This window comes from Pleurodeles waltl, chromosome 10 (assembly GCF_031143425.1).
Source record: "Pleurodeles waltl isolate 20211129_DDA chromosome 10, aPleWal1.hap1.20221129, whole genome shotgun sequence".
Classification (NCBI taxonomy): Eukaryota; Metazoa; Chordata; class Amphibia; order Caudata; family Salamandridae; genus Pleurodeles; species Pleurodeles waltl.
In genome coordinates this window covers 483032533-483054870 of record NC_090449.1, presented here as the reverse complement: position 1 = coordinate 483054870, position 22338 = coordinate 483032533, and the positions used below count along the sequence as shown (strand labels likewise).

The 22338-nt window shown below is 46.5% G+C and overlaps 1 protein-coding gene across 3 annotated transcripts in view; it reads right to left on the bottom strand.

Moving 5' to 3' along the window:
• The window catches only part of LOC138260777 (uncharacterized), a 252241-nt gene extending 234975 nt beyond the window's left edge, over window positions 1–17266 (bottom strand). For 2 of the 3 annotated variants that reach the window (XM_069209228.1, XM_069209227.1), the window contains exon 1: window positions 16908–17266. In XM_069209228.1, coding sequence (XP_069065329.1) covers window positions 16908–17018 — 111 coding nt within the window. In that variant the 5' untranslated portion in view covers window positions 17019–17266. The remainder of the gene's footprint in view (window positions 1–16907) is intronic. The other variant, XM_069209226.1, reaches the window with a different exon arrangement.
• Window positions 17267–22338: the final 5072 nt, after the last annotated feature.

Sequence of the window (22338 nt, the reverse complement as noted above, 5' to 3'; positions counted from 1 at the left end):
TTTTAAGACACACTGGGACGGGTAGATGAAGGGGGTTTGGGTGTGAAGGAAAAGGTAGTGGTTGTAGGAGGTGTGTAACCGGGCGCCTCCTGACGCCGGTTCATATGCAGATAGGACAACCGCCGAGGGATACCCCGGGGGCACCCGAGAAACTCCGGACGTGATGACGTCCAACGCCACCTGTCAGAAAGAAATACCCGACAGAGAAAACGGACCAGGAGACGACGACGCGAGGAGGAGAGAGAGAGACGCTGGATCGACGAGGAGCCGAGAGGAGGAACGCCGCGGGCCGCCGACCGGGAAGGGAAACCCCGCCACGAAGGAAGAGGCATTGCTGAGGAGCGGAAAGCTCAGGGAGCCTCCCGCCCCTGCTCGAGAGAAGTCGGGAGATCACCTGGAAGCCGGCTACGTCCCTGGAGGGGCGTGGCCAACCAAGGTACGCGCGTACCGACAGTGGGACTGGGGTTCCGGGTGGCTAGCTGGATTACGGGGCGTTAAGGGGAAAGGGCTGAGATCCTGCAGAGAAGGGGAGACGGTGTAAATAAGACAGAGACTAACTGACTATAATAGCACAAAGTGCCGCAAACAGGAAGCAGTGGGATAGAATAAAAGGGGAGCACGAAGAGTTCACAAAGAATAAACCACGAAGGAAAAGTAGCCCCCACTTACCTCCACTCTCACAACCCCCCCCCCTCCACGCCCTACTAACCTTAATTAACTGTGTTTAATTACTTTTTCCCCCACTTACCTGTTCCTTTCTCATTCTTTGTTTTGGGAAACCCGGTGTCACTGAGAGTCGGGAGAACGAGACCTCTCTCCAAACTGGACCAGGCTATTCCCGGAGCACCACCGAACCCTGAAAAAGAATAAAGGGATTCATATTAATTTCTTTGGAGTCTGACCACAAGACAACTTTGAAAAGTAATATAATTGTCTAGCGCAAACGAACAGAAATAAACTCACTAACCCCATAAAAGCCGAGTCTGTCGCCTTCTTCCAATATCGGGATAAAGAACCCGTCACAAGGTGTTTGTTTGCTGACTTTGGGTGAAGGTGCATGGGCTGGAGTCTGTTTTGAGGTGGATGGCTGTTGGGTGGGTGTGTGACTGCGTTTGTGTAGTTTGGGAGGAGGGCTCACAGACACACTGGGAGAGGACACAGGGGATGTGTGAATGGTAGTGGGGGTGGTGATTGCATGTGAGCAGTGTGTGGTGATGGGCGTGCTGGTGATGGATGTAGTGGCTGAAGATGTAGTGCATGCAGGTGTAAGTGGAGATGAGAAAGGGAGGGAGGAGGGAGATGTGGAGGAGGAGGACACAATGGAGGCAGTGGCTGTTGGTATGTAGAATGTGTGGTGCTTATGTTTGCCAGAGCTACCCTTGTGTGTTGAGGTGTGTACATGCTGGTCTGATGGTGTGCTTGGGATAGGCTGAGGTACCGGGGATTGGGTCTGGGTGGAGGAAGTTGGAGGGGGGAGGCTGGACACAGGGACAATGACTGACATCAGTGCTGAGGCCAGAGTCTGAAATGCTCGCTGTTGGGCTGCCTGACCAGAATGAATGCCCTCCAGGTATGCATTTGTCAGTTGCAACTGTCTCTCTACACCCTGGATGGCATTCAGAATGGTAGACTGCTCAACACTGAGGGATCTGAGGAGGTCAATGGCCTCCTCACTGAGGGCACTAGGGCTGACTGGGGCAGGGGCTGAGGTGTCTGGGGTGAAGGAGATGCCAACCCTCCTTGGTGAGCGGCCATGGGGCACACGCTGAGGGGCTGCTGGGAGCGGGGTGATGGTAGGGGGGGGTGGCGCTGTACCTGTAGATGCGGTGGGCACAGATGGGCCCGCCACCGCAAGGGAGCTCCCATCAATGGACGAGTCCGTGTCGCTGGTCTCCGCTCCTGTCGCCACCGTGGAGCTCCCCTCGCCCTCCGTCCCACTGGTGAATTCAGAGTCCGTAGTCTCGCCCTCCAGGGCCATGTGGAATGCAGCTACCTCCTGCTCCAGTGGCACAGCTCCTCCGCCTGATGATGCTAATGTACACAAGAACAGGGAGGCCACAAAAAGGGGGGGGAAAGAAAGTAGAAAGACATGTTCAGTGCATGCTATACGGCGACCATCGGCGGACACTACAGACACAGAAGCCCTCTGCACTACGCCATGCACTTTGAGTTCCCTAATTAATCACAGGGACATGGGGTACAAGGCCTATGCCCGATTGCTGCACACATGGAAGTCACAGGAGCCTGACTAGGGGTAGATGGCTCTTAACACTGGTGGGGTGGGGTGCCACATAGCCTGCCTCATGAAGGGACCTTGCCTACAAAACTCGCCCTGGCCTAAGGGAACCCAGAGCCCACCTCCCCCACCCAGACACCTCCAATGCATGCTGAATCAGATGGATGTGACAGTACTCACCCCCTTGTGGCTGCTGTGATGCCCTCAAGCACCCATCCAACTCCGGATACACCAACGCCAGGATCCGGAACATCAGGGGGGTCATGGTGCGACGGGCACCCCTCCCACATTGGGAGGCTATCCCCAGCTGGGCCTCCGCCGTCTTCTTGCTACAGCGGCGAATGTCCTCCCATCTTTTCCGGCAGTGAGTGCTCCGTCTGTGGTGGACCCCCAGGGCCCGGATGTCCTTGGTGATGGCACGGCAAATATCCTTCTTCTGGTGGGCGCTGACCTACAGGAATAGTACAGGGGAAAAGGAAAAACTATAACCGTCCGTACCGTCACAGTCATTGGCCCACGCTCCCACCCTTGCCCTGACGCACATACACTCACTGTCATTTCATGCACGCCTCATTCCCCCCCATCTCCCATCCACACCACTCCAAAAAGGCATTGCCCATACAGCATGCTCACAGTGTACTCACCTGTTTGTCTGGAGGACAGTAGAGTAGCGTGTACTGGGGAGGACCCCATCCACTAGTTTGTCCAACTCCTCCGATGTGAAGGCAGGGGCCCTTTCCCCAGACACTTGAGCCACTGTCTCTTCCAGACTGAGGTCACAGCAGCACTTGCAGTGTAGGTCCTCTCTGGTCGAAGATCAGGTATCAAGTGAGTGAACAGAGAGAAAATGGCGGTCACGTCCGCGCCGGTGCATACCGTCACTGCCGGCATACATCGTCATTGTCTCCTGGGACCCATAGGGTCCAATGTTAACCAATACAGGATTGCGCTGTGGTCTTCAACCGCCTACCACGACGGTGTACAACGCCAGCGCAGTTACTTCATATCCCCTTGTCCCACATTACAGGTCAGGCAGTCGCCATTTCAGGGGGCCACATGGCATTAATTTTAAATGTGTCACACATATCTAGGCCTTGCATACACACTAAGACAGGCACATAGCGGATTGACAAATGTGTGCAATAAAGTATTTCGTACCTCAGTGTTGGCTGACCCTCTAATCGCTGTTCTCATCCATAGAGCACGTCCGCTGGGGCAGGTGAGGTGATGGCGGCATCCTCCGGTGTACAGACCGCTGGTGAACCTGTCGACAATGGAAGAGCGACATGTAATAGTCACCTACAAAATTGATTGTGCCACAATCCAGGAACTGTGGCCCAGTTGGAGCCAGACCTGATGTCAGCTATCCGCCATCCCACAGGAATCCCCCCTATAGTGCAGGTCCTGTCAGTACTCCATTTCCTGGCAAGTGGGTCCTTTCAAACAACAGTGGCCATTGCATCAGGCATGTCCCAGCCAATGTTCTCTAACGTGTTGTCCAAAGTGTTTTCTACCCTGCTGAAACACATGCGCAGCTACATCGTGTTCCCTCAGGTGTAGAATCTGCCTACAGTGAAAGGTGACTTCTATGCCCTGGGACATATCCCCAACATCATAGGTGCCACTGATGGGACACATGTGGCCTTGGTACCCCCCGCAGGAGTGAACAGGTGTACAGAAACCAGAAGAGTTACCATTCAATGAAGTGCAGATGGTGTGTTTGGCCGACCAGTACATCTCCCATGTGAACGCCAAGTTTCCTGGCTCAGTGCACGACGCTTACATTCTAAGGAATAGCAGCATCCCTTATGTGAGGGGCAACTCGAGAGGCACTGTGTGTGGCTATTAGGTGAGGACATGGACCCTATACAGTGTGAATAGCTGTCTGGATCTGAGGTTGCCCCTAAGGATTAGTGTGTGTCTAACAGTTGTCCTTCGACATTTGCAGGTGACTCTGGCTACCCCAACCTGTCATGGCTACTGACCCCAGTGAGGAATCCCAGGACAAGGGCAGAGGAACGCTACAATGAGGCCCATGGGCGAACTGGGAGGGTTATAGAGAGGACCTTCGGCCTCCTGAAGGCCAGGTTCAGGTGCCTTCATATGACAGGTGGTTCCCTATACTACTCACCAAAGAAGGTGTGCCAGATCATCTTGGCCTGCTGTATGCTGCACAACTTGGCTTTGCGACAACAGGTGCCTTTTCATCAGGAGGATGGTCCTGAAGGAGGTGTTGTGGCAGCTGTGGAGCCTGTGGACAGTGAAGAAGAGGAGGCAGAAGAAGAGGATATAGACAACAGAAACACTGTGATCCATCAATACTTCCAGTGAGACACAGGTAAGAAGACATCACTGCCTCCTACATCTGATAAAATTGTTTGACCTCTCATCTGTCTGTCACTTTCACCCAGTGTATGGACCCTGATCTGTCACTTTCCCTTTCGATTTCACAGATGTGGGTCCCACTGTGTGACCTCTGCTATGTTACCTCATGGAGTAGAGCTGTGTGACATAGGTATGTTGACAATACAATGGACATTGCCATCTCCCTCAGTTATTGCTAATACACAATTGTGAAAGCACAGACTGACTCCAGATTGTTTTGTGATTCAAGGGGGTTTATTTAAGTGCTAAATAGTGGAGGGGGTTGTAAAATGGTCAGGGGTGATGGTGGAGGAATGTCCATGGCAGAGTCCAGTCTATTTGCCTCACCGGTGCATTGTCCAAAGGGGCATAGGAAGTGGAGCTAGGGCAGTTTAAGGATGGACAGGGTGACAAAGTGGGACAGAAGGATGACAATCAGGGTGGTTTCATTTCTTGGCAGGGGTCTTGGCATTGTTCTCTGTCTTTGTCCTGGATCTCAGGGACAGCTTGTGGGGTGGTTCTCCATCTGCAGGGGGTGGGGTGCTGGTGTCGTGGTCCTGTGGCGGTGCCTCCTGTCCACTAGTGCCGGCGGAGGTGGTGGGCAGGTCATCGTCCAGGCTAGTGTAAGGGGCCCCTTGTTGTGCCACAGTGTCCCTCCTGGTGTTCACGAGGTCCTTCAGCACCCCTACAATGGTGCCCAGGGTGGTATTGAAGGATTTGAGTTCCTCCCTGAAGCCCAAATACTGTTTCTCCTGCAGCCGCTGGGTCTCCTGAAACTTGGCCAGTACCGTTTCTATCGTCTCCTGGGAATGGTGGTAGGCTCCCATGATGTTGGAGAGGGCCTAGTGGAGAGTGGGTTCCCTGGGCCTGTGCTCCCCCTGTCGCACAGCAGCTCTCCCAGTTCCCCGGTTTGCCTGTGACTGTGTGAGGGGAACCGACTGTCCCGAGGTCCCAGATGGGCCGGGCTGGTCATCTAGATCCAGTTGGACAGAGCTGTTGTAATCACTGTGGGCCTCTTCTGTGGGGGGAGTGGACATGTCTGAAACCTCCTGTCCGGTGACGTTGGGTAGGGGTCCTGCAGCGGTGTAAAGGTATGATTATCTGTGTGTGCCATGGTGTGCAATGGGTGGGTGACCCTGTACCCCAGTGCTTCCATTCCTGTGTAGGACCTTGTGTGATAATTTTTTAGGGGTCTGTGTGGGTATGTGTAGTGGACATGCATTGGTGATGGGTGTCCATGCTTTGTTGTTGCATGCAGGGCTTGGTGTTGGGATGGGTGGTTTGTGATAGTGGGACATATGTGAGGAGTTGGAGTGATGGGGGTGAGGGCGAGGGTGGGGATATGTGTTAGCATGCAGATAGGGTGGGGGATGAAATAGTTAAAGATTTAACTTACCAGAGTCCATTCCTCCAGCTACTCCTGCGAGGCCCTCAGGATGCAGTATAACCAAGACCTGCTCCTCCCATGTTGTTAGTTGTGGGGGAGGAGGTGGGGTCCGCTGCCAGTCCTCTGAACCGCAATGTGGTGTCCCCAGACCACGGAACGCACCTTCTCCCGTAGGTCGTTCCACCTCTTCCTGATGTCATACCGTGTTCTTGGGTTCTGTCCCACTGCATTGACCCTGTCCACGATTCTGCACCATAGATCCATCTTCCTAGCTATGGTGGTGTGCTGCACCTGTGATCCGAATAGCTGTGGCTCTACCCGAATGATTTCCTCCACCATGACCCTGAGCTCCTCCTCAGAAAACCTGTGGTGTCTTTGCGGTGCCACGGGGTGGTGTGGGTGATGTGTGAGGTGGTGTGTGTTGTGATGTGGGGTGTGATGTTTAGGGGTGTGTGTGGTTTTGTGCGTGGATGTGTATGTGTGATGGTGTTGTGTGCCTCTGTATGCTGGTGTTGTCTTTGCTTTGCTGTCTCTCTGGGCTTCTTCACATTTTTGGGTATTAAGGGTTTGTGGGTAATGTGTGTGTGTGTCTTATATTGTATTGGGTGTGTGGGAGTGGTGTGTGTATGTGTATCAGGTGTGTGTATTTCGATTTGTCCAATGTGGTAGTGTTTTGTAATTGCGTGTGTATTTTGAGCGTGGCGGTGTGTACCGCCAATGGAATACTGCGGTTGAAAGACCGCCGCATGGATTCGTGGGTCGTGATAGTGTGGGAGTATTCCTGTTGGTGTGACGGTGTCGGTTTTGTTATCGGCAGTTTATCACTGACCTTTGTGTGGCGGAATTGTGTGGGTGTCTAGATTTTGGCAGGTTCTGAGCTATGGGTCGTAATACCTGTGGCGGAATTCCACGGCTGCAGTGATGTGTTGGCGGTCTTCTGCACGGCGGTAAGCAGCATTTACCGCCAATGTTATAATGAGGGCCAAAGTCTTTTATCTATGAGTTTTTGTTTGGCTTGGAGTGGATGTCAGTGGCTTGGAGTGGAATTATGTGGGTTGAATCGGAATTGGTAGTTGTGGAATTGTGTGAGGTGGAAATGTGTGGTGTGTAGTGTATTTGTGTACCCATACAGTGCCCCCCGACTCTTATTAAGCACCAGAGTAGATATTTGCAGAGTGTTTCCAGCACAGTATAGTAAGGAAAATTTGCATAGAAATGAATCGTTAATTGATAACCTGCAATCTCTGTTTTACACTTGAACAAGCTCTTGTGATCTGCCGCCTTCCAGGCACTCACAAACAGACCGAACACCTACATAAGGCGCACACTATGCAGGCTGCAATCGCCTAGAGATGACTCCCTTTAAGGTGCTGCTCTATGAGAGTGCCCAGTGGTGGGTTCTGAGGGAAGCTTTCACATTTTTGTGATGAGTAGTATCCAATCATCACACCTTGCCCTCCTAAATTACTTTACACAGAGTCCGTTTATTAATAGCATCAGTGTTTGACATCACATACCCCCTCCCCGGCTGTGCACAGGGCATACAGACAGGGTTCAGGGCAAGGGGCCTGCATCAAAAATGTTTTTTAAATACACACCTCCTCAAAAAGCCACCTTTTATTGTAGTTAAAGCATTTCATGTTGTTATTCCTTCATGTTTTAAGTCTATTAGTTTACAAAAACGTATAGTATGTCAGCCTCCCCTGATAGTGCACACTGATGTAAACATTTCGATCTAGAGAAATCTAGAAGGCTTCAGTACTGTTTTTTGTTTTCCATTTCAATCCTCAACAGGTAAATCAGCTGGGCATTACACTATTAGTGATATTGCATTTAGATGAATAATGGCAGCATTTTTAGGGTTAACTTACATACAAGGCTGCATTGCTGCAAAGAAAAAGCTTTGCTTATCGCTCGCAGCTCATCTTCCACTTGATGTGCTGCTGCTTCTGTCTGTTCATGTCAAGTAGCGGTAGAGGCAACGTAGACGCTGGTGTCCTGAGGAGGTGAGGCTTTAGGTCATAGGGGAGATACACACAGCCAGTCACGGAAGAAGGGGGAGGATGACACAGTAAACGTACAAACGCGCCTCTGCCACAAAGTGTTTTCTCTGGTGCTTGAGGAATTTCAGGATCTACACCCTGAGAGCACCTACTCTCACAACAGTTATTTAATTAACAGAATTGGTATGTGTTGACACTTCCCTGCACCCGCTGTAGATGTTTCCTTTTTCGGTTGAGCGTTAGCGTTCGCGCTGCATTTTTTTTTCTTTTCATCTGTGTGGCAGGAAAAGTCCAGTTAGGAGTTAATAATGCTAATAGCTCTAACTCAAGTAAATGCGAGACCTGTTGCATTGAAAATGCTTGTTTACATGCTGTTAAACTTTCAGCAAAGTGGCTATGGTGCTTGTACACACTGCCCTTTGTTTGAAAAGACATCACTGACTTGCTGGTGGGGGTAGGGTGAGTGGAAGAAATAAACATGAAGGAGGGGAGTGAGATGAAGCGCAATGGGAAGCTCAGGATGGGGATTTGAGATAAAGTTGCCATTTTTAAAAGTGACAATATGAAATGCTGCTAACGAGCTAATCGGCAACATTCACAGATCAACATAAATGAGCAGGGTGGGGTGGGGGAGCAAGAGAACATTAGCCCACACTCTTGTAGGAAAAAGGTGTGACTGACAGGAGGTGGGGGCGTGGTATGGGGAGATTAGGTGAACTATGTAATAAAATGAAAGCAGCAATGGGAGCCGTCATAGCGAGTGAAATCGCTAGCACTTGTGAACACGCACCCACAGTGTAGCACGAGCAGGCAAGAAAAAAAGTAGTCCCCCAAATGAACAGATAAACACCTGAAGTGTAAGGATATAGTACTTAGCCTATGGTCTTCAGCTAAGAACGGAAATGAGGTATCGGCTGCGCGAACCAGTTAGGAGGCAGCAAAGAAGAGCGACACTGGAATCAACCTATCATAAGCAGCAGGTGGGATCAAAGTCCTTTTACTGAATACAGCAGGCCTTGCAGACAGCACATGCACACTGCCTAGGCTCGACCTAAAAAGGATTTTTAAAAATGGAAACTACAATAACCATGCTGAAAATTCTCTCGGAGAAAGAAATTACTTTTACAGCGGAAAGTGTTGCTGGAAAATGCTAATGTTCCGTTTTTAAAAAAAAACTATTTAGTACTGTATTGCTCTGACACTCAATGTGCTAGACTTCCTCACCCTAGGTTCACTTTCCAGGAATGATTGCTTCAGGACTTTTGTATTCTTTCATCTTGGTGTTTCAGGAAGGAGGTTATTCCTGCTCAAGTGGACTACCTAAAATTGATAGCTTCTGAACAAAGCAGTTGGGTGTTTTCAAAATCTGGAGCTTTAATGTGACCCTGGCTAGTTTAATTGTGTGTCCCATTCAAAAAGGGGAGCAAGAAGAGTGGCTGTCCAGGGCTTATATCCTCCTATACAGGAATTACCAGAAATCAAAATGAGCAATTCGGACATGAGAATATCATTCCTGATACTTTACAGTTGTGGGATATTGTCTCTGAAAAGGTGTGAGTTTCTCTAAAATTGATGGTGGCTGCTCACCCATGGTGGCCTGCTTTATCGTCAGGTTACACCGCATCTGTACCACAGTTGTGGTGGAATGGATGGGCTTCCAGGTGATAAGAATCTTTTATGTGGAGGTGTTATTGCCTTCTTCTGGTACTTTTTGGATCCAAACGGAGCATTAAAATGCCCTTTACATAGCCAAAAAGACTTTTAATTACATGAAATCTGTAGAGATATTAGAAACAGTGAAAGTGTCAATATTGAGAATTTCTATTGGTTCTCCACTCTGCTGGTTGACATGTTCCAGTCTTATGTCTCTGGCCTTATGAGAGGTCCACAGCTTTATTCAAGATCTGGCTCACTGCCGACAGTCCAGCCAAATTCAGCCCTGTGAGTTGAGTCGTTAGTGTTGACAACCTTACCATTCACAATCATGCGCATTCTCACACACTCATGCACAGAGCCATTACACTCACATTCCAAGCGAAATCCTTCTGGTATAGAGACCAGTAGATAGATAGATTGATAGATAGATAGATAGATAGATAGATAGATAGATAGATAGATAGATAGATAGATAGATAGATATGCAGGTCTCTCTCTCTCTCTCTCTCTCTATATATATATATATATATATATATATATATATATATATCAAAACAAATCCCTTTCAGGGTTAGAGTGAAGAGCTCCATTGAGAGTGAAACACGTGTCAGGGGTTGCTTTTACTCATTCCAGGTTGGTTTGGATGGTATTTTACCAGTCCAAAGCTGTAATACTGTGCCTGGAGGGGTGAATGGCTTTTGTAATTTTACAGCTCAGAGAGGATAACACTGTATCAATCGTATGCTTTAAGGTTTTTTGCTGTACAAATGGCAAAAGACTTTGGGGGTCATTCTGACCCTGGCGGCCGGTGGCCGCCAGGGCCACCGACCACGGGAGCACCGCCAACAGGCTGGCGGTGCTCCCACGAGCATTCTGACCGCGGCGGTTCAGCCGCGGTCAGAAGCGGCAAGTCGGCGGGCTCCCGCCGACTTACCGCTGCTCGGGGGAATCCTTCATGGCGGCAGAGCGCGCTCCGCCGCCATGAGGATTCTGACAGCCCCTACCGCCATCCTGTTCATGGCGGGAAACCCGCCATGAACAGGATGGCGGTAGGGGGTGCCGCGGGGCCCCTGGGGGCCGCCGTGCCCATGCCAATGGCATGGGCATGGCAGGGGCCCCCGTAAGAGGGCCCCGCAAAGTATTTCAGTGTCTGCCTTGCAGACACTGAAATATGCGACGGGTGCAACTGCACCCGTCGCACCCCTGCAACTACGCCGGCTCAATTCTGAGCCGGCGTCCTCGTTGCAGGGGCATTTCCTCTGGGCCGGCGGGCACTCTTTCGGAGAGCGCCCGCCGGCCCAGAGGAAATGTTTAAATGGCCGCCGCGGTCTTTTGACCGCGGTGCGGTCATTTCACGGCGGTACCTTGGCGGACGGCCTCCGCCGTCCGCCAAGGTTAGAATCACCCCCTTTGTCCCTATATAGCTCGGCATGGACAGCACTGCGCTGATCCTATGATTAAAATCTTTGCTAGATAAACAGACATTTGAGGTGAGCAAAACTAGAGTGTCGCTGGTGTTGCAGGGTGCGCCTTACTGGAGCAGCTCTCATTTTAAACTTGGGAAGTAACCAGAGTTCTCTTTTCTTGTTTGCATAATTTATGCGTCACTCTAACCCTGAAAGGGATTTGTTTGACTTATATTGGGTGCTCCCTTGTGTATGGAGGAAGCTAAACTCCTCTGAAGAGCTCTAAAGAGAGTGAAACACACTTCAAGGGTTGTTTTTACTCATTCTAGGTTGGCTTGGATGGTATTTTACCAGTCCAAAGCTGTAATACTGTACCTGGAGTGGTGAATGGCTTTTGTCATTTTACAGCTCTGCGAGGATAGCACTGTGTCAATCCTGTGCTTAAAGATTCTTGCTGTACAAATGGCAAAAGACTTTGTCCCTATCTAGCTCGGGGTGGATAGAACTGGGCTGATCCTATGCTTAAAAACTTTGCTAGATAAACAGACATTTGAGGTGAGCAAATCTAGAGTGTCGCTGGTGTTGCAGGGTGCGCTTTACTGGAGCTGCTCTCCACCTAAACTTGGGAACTACCTAGAGTTCTCTTTTCTTTTTTGCATATATATCTATATATATATAAAAAAAAAAATATCTATATATATATATATATATATATATATATATATATATATATATCTCACAAGGCATGAGTCTCACTTTTCTCTAGCTGAACAATAAACTTGCAATAGTTGCATTGTGTATTTGTTTGGTGTACAAATGCGTACTCCCAAAACACTCCTATCGTTTCACTGCAAAGACATGCAATATACATATAAACGCATGTGTCACACCCCCAAGAAGTTCCACTCAGGTGAGGAGTATTCTAACAAAATTCAAACCCATACATCATTTTCCTTACACCTAAATGGTTTTATGATCGGCCCCATGAAGAGCTATACGGTGAAAGCCCACTGAAGCATTGAAAAATAAATTAGTATTGTTATTGCAGTGTAAGGATAAGACTTGCATATTTCATGGTAGAATATTTAGAGAAATAAATCAATAAATATAGTTTTAGACCTTCATGGGGATCCCCTGTGTACCTGAAAAGTGTATTTCCACTGGATAATATCTGCCTGCTTTGTCCTTTTTAAGTTGGAGGCTTCTGCGCTGTGCGCCTGGCCATGACGTCTGATGTGTAGCATCATTACTTCAAGTTTATAGCACATAGGTTTCCAATGCAACAAGATGCTGAGACGGCATCCTGATATCTATTGGATGTTATGATCACTATTTCATATGAATAAAAAAGGGAATGTGTGCCTTAACTTTTAATGGCCCTTAGCAACCTGTTTTCAAAAGCGTACCCGCAGGTAGAGGACCATCACTTCTTCTGTGTTCCTCATCTCTGGTGGCCTTACTCCCAAACCCTATACTCCTAGCTTTGGCCCGGCTCTACTTGACCCCGGGTGAGGAAGTAAAAGTCAGCTATATTTGGGGCACTTTGGCCCTTCCGATTCATAAGCCCTGGCACACACTCTTGCCACCTTCCCCAACCATGAACACAAACTGCAAAGAGATGAGGAATTTTGACAGTCATAATGTGGGGCATAGTTCCCTGGGCAGGAGGCAGAAGGGCAATAAGGAAGAAATGCAAAGTATGCACAGCTGCCACACTTGCACAGGACAGTAAGCATGGGGACAAGCACCCATAACCAAAGAATTGTTAGAGAGGGATGACACACTGGTCTGCATGGTATTGCAGGGGGGAGGCCCCCTGTGCAGACACTCACCCTATGTCGGATTAGCTAGTGGAATATCACTGCTGAAGTAACCCTTCCCAGCAGAGTCGGACTGGGAACCAAAAGCAGCCATGGCAAATTTTGTCAGACTTGCCCATGTACTGCATGTAGCAACCGGGCACATTGAGTAAGCCTGATCACATTTCAAAGTGAGTTTTGGGGTCCTTCTCCTACAAGATGTTCGAACAGAATTGCAAATGTGGTGGGTTTTACAACACATTTTTCATGATAGAATCTTGTCCAATCATTGTATGGGTGAATGGCGAACAGTGACAAAGCTGCAAGGCTCAACAAATGATTAATTGGGTGATGACGTGTGGGTGGATGAATTAATGCTGATGGATGAATTAATTCAAGAATCGATGGAAATGAATAAAGACTTTCAGCTACATGGAGCATATATTCACAATGCACTGACCAGGAGTGGATGCTCTGGTTTTAAAATCTGCTTCTGCATTGAAACATGAAGTTCTCCAAACACGACTACCACCAGTGCTTTTGAAATTTGCATAGCCTGGATGTATTTAGCACTACTCTGATTTAGACCTGAAATAACTAAAAATACAACTTTAAGCTTTGATGTAAAAAGTGAGAGAGAATAAGATACCCATGGAGTGGCTGAATTGCACAATGTGAAACCAGGAAGCAATTACTTTTTAGTTCTTGCCTGCGACAACGCATGCCCTGCATGTGCCATCACTTGTGAGTGGTATTATTTACAATAAAAGGCTTTGAGCCTTCTATTGGTTACCATTCATTGGCTTCATTGTCCCTTTTCTTTGCTGACATCTATTTGGCCAGTGCGCGTCAGATCACTTCCTTTTTTTTCTGTGGAGCATGGACCATGCACAGATTGTTCTCTCTTGATTAGTATCGGTTCCCTGATCCTGGTATGATTGAGGTACTATTTCTCTTTCCCCACCCACTCCTTCTCTGTATTTCTTCTTTTCCCTCCCACCCAAACCCTCTCCCTGTTCTCCCCCTCCCACCAATTCAGCATTTTGCTACACCCATTCCCCCAACCCTCCCCATTGTCATTGCTTGCCCATGCCGACCCCTCTTCCCCATCCTTGTTTATCTGTAAAATGTGCCGAATGTACCAAAACTAAACCCCCCTGCCATTAGTGCTGTCACATTCCTTAATCAGACAAGCTGGATCCTGCATCAGTGGTCTGCAAGGCTACACAAATGCTCAAATACAATTGAGACACATTGGTGTTATTATTAAGGCTTCCAGTTTCATCAACAATCCTAAATAAGATCTATAGACATCAGAATAACAAGCAGGTGGCAAAGAATTGTGAACAAAGAATAAAGTTAAAAGAACACTGTGATGCAACAAGTACTGACTGCATCAAAGTGTTTTTCCAACGTCATTATGTTCTGCAAAATAAAATAAAGTTAAAACTATAATTAAAATTATAAAAGGGTTAAAAGTTAATTATGAGGATGTTGTTCTGCCTCACACCTCCCACTCCATCCTGCAGTGCGCGTGCTGTGCAACATGGCCGAAAGTAAAGAAATAAAGTACTATGATGCGGCAAGCGCTGTCAGCGTCTTAGTGTTTAGATTTCTTTACTTTCAGCCATGTTGCACAGCAGCTGCTCTGCAGTACCACATGGCTAAAAACATTATCAAAGTCAATAGAGCTTGGGTAGGTGAGCCCTATTGGCTTTGCCAATGGTTGTTTCTTAGTGCTTCCTTTCGACTCATCTTCACATGAAAGCACCTTGAAATATATCATTTTGGTGTGTGCACTGATATAGTAAAACCCTAGGCCACGTATAGGGTGCAAAACACAGATTTCCTCTTGATTCACTTATAGCATCTTCTTAAAGGTGATGATGGCATACATGTTTCTAAGTTCATGATGTCACTTCTAACAACTGCCACTCAATGCAATGATAGAGTTTAATATACTAAACAGAATTCCTTTGCAATGAAAACTGAATTTCCTTTATCATATATGCACTGTATTCTATGAGCCAAGCAACAGACACCTGTCCCCTCTCCCTGAAAATCCGTGAAGTTCAACGTTGCTGATGCCAACTCTGCAGGTGACAGGAAACACCACAACATAAAAACAAATTATTTTGAACCACACTCTAAAATCATTTGTTTTGCATTGTTTATTTTATGGTCTGGCTTGACAACCCAGCTGTCACCAGACTATCATGTGAGTTCCGCTAGAGAGGGGCTTTGGCTCTGCCCGCATGCTGGGAGCCAGGAGTACATGTTTTGATTGGGCAGAAGTTGTGTGCTTTCACTAAAAAGTGCTTGCCTCCACAATCGATGATAGTTTTATTTATTCAGGTGCCTGAAATTTCAGGGGCACACATGTGACTTTGTAATGCTGTAAAAATGTCTTAGATAACTAGATAATTTATCCTGTTTGTCTTTCGTTACCAGCAGCACAGGTGGGTGGTGGGCAGACATGAATCTACATGGAATGGACTTTTAGATTTGACTTGACCGTGCCAGTGTCACCTGACCATTTAACCTACACCAATTAGTACACAGTTATTTGCTTCCACACAAATACATATTCTATTTCCTTGTAATGCTTCACATTACCATAAACATTCCTTTGGAGCCAGATCTATTGGCATTGCCAATGCTTGTTGAAACACGGAACCGCAGTTGACAGGAAACGCATCATGTCCGTCGCCAGCAACAAAAGCGAACCCCACCCTGCCTGCCTACTCAGAAACCACCCAGTGCCCGGTAGTGCCCGTAAAAGCATGTTCCGCAGCAGAGCATTCAAGCCCTCTTAACACAAACTAGCAGCGACACCCTAACAGACAGGACATGGGTTGCCAAGGTCACTAGTCACTGGAGGGGTCCCGGGTGGGCAAAGGAGGAGGGCTGAGAGTCCAACCACATCTCCGGAACTCATGGCCACTAGCATTAAGCAGCTGAGTTCGAAGGGAGAGAGAGCAGGACCCAGGTAGCCATCGTCTTCCCGGCCTCACTGTTGCATCACTTCTACAAAATTAAATATTTTACTACATCCCCTGCCACATCTGCTCTGTGTGAGGGTTTGCAGTGCCGCAGTCTGGTTTACATGTGTTCTGTGTGGGTTAGGGAACTTACAGCACATGCTGCACATATTCTGTGTTTGAGGGAAGCTTGCACATCAGCTACCTGTGCCTGCTTTGTGTATGAAGGATGCTACCTCTACACTTAACTGTGCAGTATTTACTCTCTCTGTATGAGAACGAAGCTTGAACTGCTACTGCTCAAACCGAACTGTAGCCTTTCTGCTTAGGAAGGAAGTTTGCACTACTGCTCGATGTGATAGGGACGCTTGTGCTGCGGCTCAAACTGGTTTGCACTACTGCTGCCTACGTGGCAACTGCTCTGCGTGGGAGGGAAGCTTGTGCTGCTGTTGCTCAAACTCAGCTGTTCTGTCAACAATGAAAGTTAGCACTGCTGATGCTTACTCAGTACTTGCTGAGCGTGACAGGAGGGAGTGTGTGTGTGTCGAGCGCCAATACATGTTTGTCTATGTAGGTTACATTTGCACTGATGTAGGCAGCCCGCACTGCGCCTACGTGTGTGAGGGGAGTTGGTACCACAGCTTCTGCACATGCTGTTCCTGATCTATGTGGGAGTGAAGCTTTCATTACTGAGTAATTTAACAGAGCCACTTTACTTTCGGAGCAGACAATCTGTTCATTAACTGTCGATCACCCATTTTAAACAACATTTTGCACATTCGAGACAAGCTCAGATTGTGCCCGAATGTACACTAGCGATAGTTGTACTCCTGACACCTATTCTAAACTTGTTCTTACACTCTTTGCAGGAGCGTAGCTTGCACTATTGCCTGTGGATGTTCAGTGGGGGAGAGCAGCTTGCAATAGCGCTGCCCATGTGGTACATGTTCTGTCTTTGGTAATAAAGCTCAGGGAACCATTTTACTATACAGAATAAAGAAAAACATTAGCTTTAGTAGTACTTGCATAGCCTGTCTGAATTCAGATTTTGTTCCAGATTCAAAGGTTCACAAACCTGCATCCCGTTGGTGTCTGCATCGAGTTCTTTTCGACCTCTGGGGTTCGACTCAGCCAAGAGGCCGATGGAAGCCAAGGCCAGCAGAAACCCAAGCCCGGAGCTCTCCATGTCCAACGGCCTGAAGAGACTGAGGATCGCCTCCCTCACCACACGGATGACCGCGGCAGCCACGCCACAGAGGCGTCAACAACATGTAGGAAACAGAGCCATGTCCCTCCCAGCACACATTCTCCTTGTCCTCATGTTCACCAGCTAGCTAAGGTGAAGCATTACAAAATCAGTCGGAATGATTTTTGATGTTTGGACAGGTTCAGGTGGGTGCTTATCTTTTTTCAAAGTCTGTACGCCATTCGCACAAGTTCAGCCTCCCTTGCCCCCGCTGCTTGTTAGCTTAAGTCGGCCCAATGACGGTTCCAAACAGTGTCGTACTGCGCGCATGCGCAGCAGAAGACTGAGGGTTTCTGTGCTACTCTGATTGGTACTTTGTGGCCAATTATTTTATGAGAGTTGTGTGTCACCTTCTCTGAGGTCCACCGGTGCTTAATTTGAACGGTTGGTTACAGGTGGGACCTGCCAGCACTAATCTTTGGCTACCAACACATATTTTTCCTCTACAGACTTTGATCCTGAGCAAGAGAGAGTAAAACACAAACGGAGGAAAGAAGTAAGAGAAAGATGGAAAAACAGTGAGAAAAGGGGAAAACTAGGATGTAAAAGAGCCCGCAGGAGTGAGCTAAAAAGACAGGGAGTGTCTGGTGGTGGCTGACGGAGGCAAGAGTACACACCCTTGGTATTCAGGACCTTGACTTTCTATAGCTGATGCATCGGCTGCTGAGCACAATTATGAGCCCGACAAGTATTCTTTATGAATTAAGCACTGACTGGTCCTCATCCAGAGTGGTAAAATATTCTTCCCCACACAATTTTCTTGATTTGCTATCCTGTCTCCTTTCCGGGTGTTTTGCCAGTTTCAGCATTCGTGTGGGGATATGTAATGTGAACTTTTTTGTTGAGTCGGTTGTATGTGATTTAAAAAAAAAATAATCAAGGAAATCTGTTCTGGAAATTCTTTCTAGGCACACCGGTTTCCTCGAAACTCTGAGTGAATGGAATTTCCAGGATGTCGGATCCATCCTGCTGAATGGCGTGCATGTTGAAAACAACCCTTGTTCTTTATTTATTCAAGGAGCACATTTGTATTCTTCACATGAGGAAAGCGTACATATCCCTTTTCCTCTCCTCTAAAACAGTCCCTATCTGTCTAGGTCTGCAGATCTCCTGGAACAGTGTATCCAAATCTACAGCCTACTCTGAATGCTTCATCAGCAAATATCAATGTTATTTACAGCTTGGTGGGTATAGTGCCACCTATACACATATCTACGCAGGCTCATCCATAGCACAATAGACTGAAACTTTAATGCAAGTGAACTCCATGTGCCCACCATGTGTCACATTCCATGGTGCCACAAGACTATTCCCTGTGTACCAGAAATCTTACACTTCATTCCCCTCATCTCTGATCAATCAAGAGGCAAGGAAATCCCCACTAATGTATGTTTATATAGCCACCTGTCCAACGGAAATGAACTTTTCTCAGTGTCATTGCTCTCTGCCTCACTCCATTCTTTTCTACCCACCACTGAGTCTACAACAAGGAACACCTGCGCAAATGTTTCTTTTTCTTCAATGTTCTCTTTTTACTCCATTTCAGGAACTGCTACAAACTTAAACATGGTGGAGTTGATCAAACCATCATGTTTCGGATTGTGGGACCGTCTCTGTCTTCGCCAGCAGAAACCTTTGACAGATGTGCCCACTGATATTGAGCCATAGGACTAGGTATCTCAGACCATTCATCCTATTTAGGAAGAAACTCGGACATAGTTGGAGCCTGTCTGGGACCAACAGGAAAAACTTGGCAATCCCAAACAGGAAAGAATAAAATGACCCTCATGTTCTAGGAGAAATCTCCCAAAGTGTCAGGGCCCTTGCATTTTTGTTTTTCAAAAACAAACTCTCGCTTTGGCAGTTTGTCTTTGAAAAACAAACATATTTGCGGATTGGCTGCAAAAAATATGCTGGCCACTCAGCAAAGCTACAGTTCCTTCCACTGAGCCGTCTCATAGGACAGAGATCTCCAGCAGACAGACACAGATCTCTAAATATGACGGGACGCCCACCAATCCCAAATAAGGACTATAGTTTTAAGTAGGGGAATGGTTCGCAGGGAGAATAATGGTATGCATGGCGGGCTTCAAAGGCATGAAAAGGGGAAGAACATTGTGGAAGAATAAAATAAAATTAAATAAACTAGTAAATCAATTTTAAAAGTGGCTGAAAATAAGTTGGGTGGGGGCTACAAATAATTGGAAAGAAGGAGGAAGCATGGAGCAGGAGGGAGCGAGAAAAACCACAGTAGAGAAAAAGAAAGTAATAGAAAGTAGGAAGTGGCACTTGGGGGAAGACCCTCCCCAAAGAAAAACAATTTAAATAGAAAGGTTAAATGTCTCCTTTTGAATGGATGTGGGATTACTAATTTTATTAAAAATCAACATGATTACCCCTTTTCAATATTAATGGCATTTATACCTTAGCAAAACATGTAAAATTCAATTTTAGAAAACATATATACTATACATTGTTTCTAACTAATGATAAATGTCATTCATCTTGTAAATTTCGACTAATTAGTTTAGATGAAATGGTTTCTCAGTATTGGTACTCTATGAATTTGTTTTTCTATGCAATCATAGAACCACTGTATTTCTTTCTCTCAATTGCAAATTTGCACAGTATTTGAATAGTTGATGGAATTACTGTCCTTATGAAGGTAAATGAGAGAGCTATTTAAATTATCATGTAGTAATAACATTCCTGATAGTCAGATTCCCGTTATTCCATTACCTTTGCATATTTTACTGATGATTGTTAATATAGCCCTCCTACAATGGGCACTGTTAGTCATTAAAGTCCCTCTCCAGTGTTATTGGCCTCAGTCAAAGGCAAGGGAAATAAAAAAGGGATGGGGCTTTAATAATCAGTCAAAGGGCTATGGCAGGTTTTAAAGCTATATTAGAACACTGGAATGTTGGATGCACCGTTGAAGACAATGGAAGCACAGAGGGCTAAAATGGCTGGTTAATATAGACCTTCAAAACAGGAAACCTGACCATGCTACATATCCTGGTCTTTTCCAGATGTTCTACTTCGTAGTGCAGGATCAGGATTTAGCTATACCAGGATGGTCCAGTAGTCAGAAGCAGATGCCATACTAGGATGGTTCAGTTGTCAGGAACCAGAAGGTGCTTAACTTATTCCTGCCCCATTACCATTATGGGACATTGATATTCAGACAATCAATTTTCTGAACCACGCTGAGAAAACAACAGTACATCATGGGATGGAAACTCATGCCCAATTGACCAGTTCTGTTCAATTACAGATTGGAGGCCACTATCTCTGTCCTAACGGTGAATGAAACTTGTAAGACTGGACATCATGGATAAAGTGAAACAGAGATACAAATGTAGAGTGAGATATATACCCACAGGCACATAGATACAAAGATAAATGTATGGACATAGATGCACAGATCCATAGATAATTTGATACAGAGATATAAGTATTCACGTACACAAAGATACATAGAGACACTGTGATACATAGACATGCAGGTACAAAGCACCAGCCTTAAAGATATACATTTGTTTAGGTACGTTAATACAAAAACATAATCTCAGATACTTGGAAACACTGGCTTAAACTCATAGCAACAAAGGGTCACATAGACATAGCTGCAAAGATGCATAGAGAAACATATACATAGATTTGAAGGAACAAATGTACAAAGATGCATAGATACACAGATGATGAACTACACTGGTGAATGAATACAAAGACAGACACATAGAGAGGCACTGATGCACAGGTACACAGATACACTGATACTTAGATGCACAGAACTACAGATACATAAATGTGTAGATACAAGTATATGCAGAGAAAGAGACACAGATATCAGGAAACGAATATACAAAGATTCGTAGATGCACAGATTCATAGATACATTGATATACTGATACAAATATCCACAGAAATCCAGATACATAGATAAATAAATGTGTAGATACATAAAATATAATGTTCTGACGAACGAGATATCAGATTTCCCTGTGCTTTAACAATCTTATATCAGGGGATCCTAATTTAGGCTACACAAGTTCGAGAGCTTTGTGTTTGGGGAGGGTAGTGAAGTGCATGTATTTCTTTATATATGAACTATGTGATCCTTACTTGATGATTGTAGGCTTCACGCAGATTCCTTCAAGTATGGGGGCATCATTCGGGCATCCTGCTAACATCTGTCTCTCATGCTCACTTCACAAATTACAATTTACCATCGTTTACGTTACGTGTGCAAAGGTCAAGTTTCTGTTGAGGCAACGTTATTGTGTTTGAAGAGCATTACTTACTCGTTGTATTCAGGCAGGGAATTGGGGCATGAACTTTATTCTTTTGGAACTGTGGTGCATGTGTTTATTTATTTGGACGTTCAAGCATGTTAAGGTTATTGGCCCCTGTTTTTTTTTTAAAGCTAAACATCTGCAGTGCTAGGGCCCAGGGGGGCGGCTTCTGGCCAAGAACTGCCTAAAAGACTTCCGCTCCCTCTGCCACCAACTAATAAAAAAAAATAAAAAAAAAAATGTTTCTGAGACTTCCACCGTTGTCCGTTTTCATGCCACTTAATGGACTATCGAAAGACAAGCTGGAAACCCACTCGTGAGAGGGTTTCCAGCTTGCCTCCCTACCACCATGTGATATCGGCACTTCCCCGGGTGACCATGCCAAGGGACACTGTATCATGTGACGCAGAGTAGCACTGTATGAATTGGCAGGCCTGCTTCACAGATACAGTAGTATACATTGCATACCTGCTTGGTAGTAGACAATGGTTTGTACATTGCCTAGAGCTAGATGGCTCAGGAAATAAGCACTACACTTTCATATAAAGTACCATATGAACTGTCGATCCAACCACACGACAGTGCTCGCTTGCTGTCCACAAGCGTGGCCATGCCCTGTTCTGCGAGGTCTGTGGAAAGTGGGTGACCCGTCCAGTTGTGTCAGTGTGGTACTCTGAGAATGTATGCACTGCACCTGTATAAAGGGACTGTTCCAAGCATCATACTAGGCAGGGGAAGATCTCTAGCTGTCTGGGTGGTGTTTCATTTAAATGCACTGCTGTAATACAAGTTCTGTTTGTACAGCATATGCCAGAAGACCAGCAATGTTAAAATAGATCATGCAGATTCCTTGAGTGAAAGCTTCCAGCCTTTTGGCTTTGCTACTGCTTGTTTTGTTTTGTCAGGGTTATTGAGACCCTCATCAACACATAAACAAGACTTGGCAAATCTAAATAGGTCTT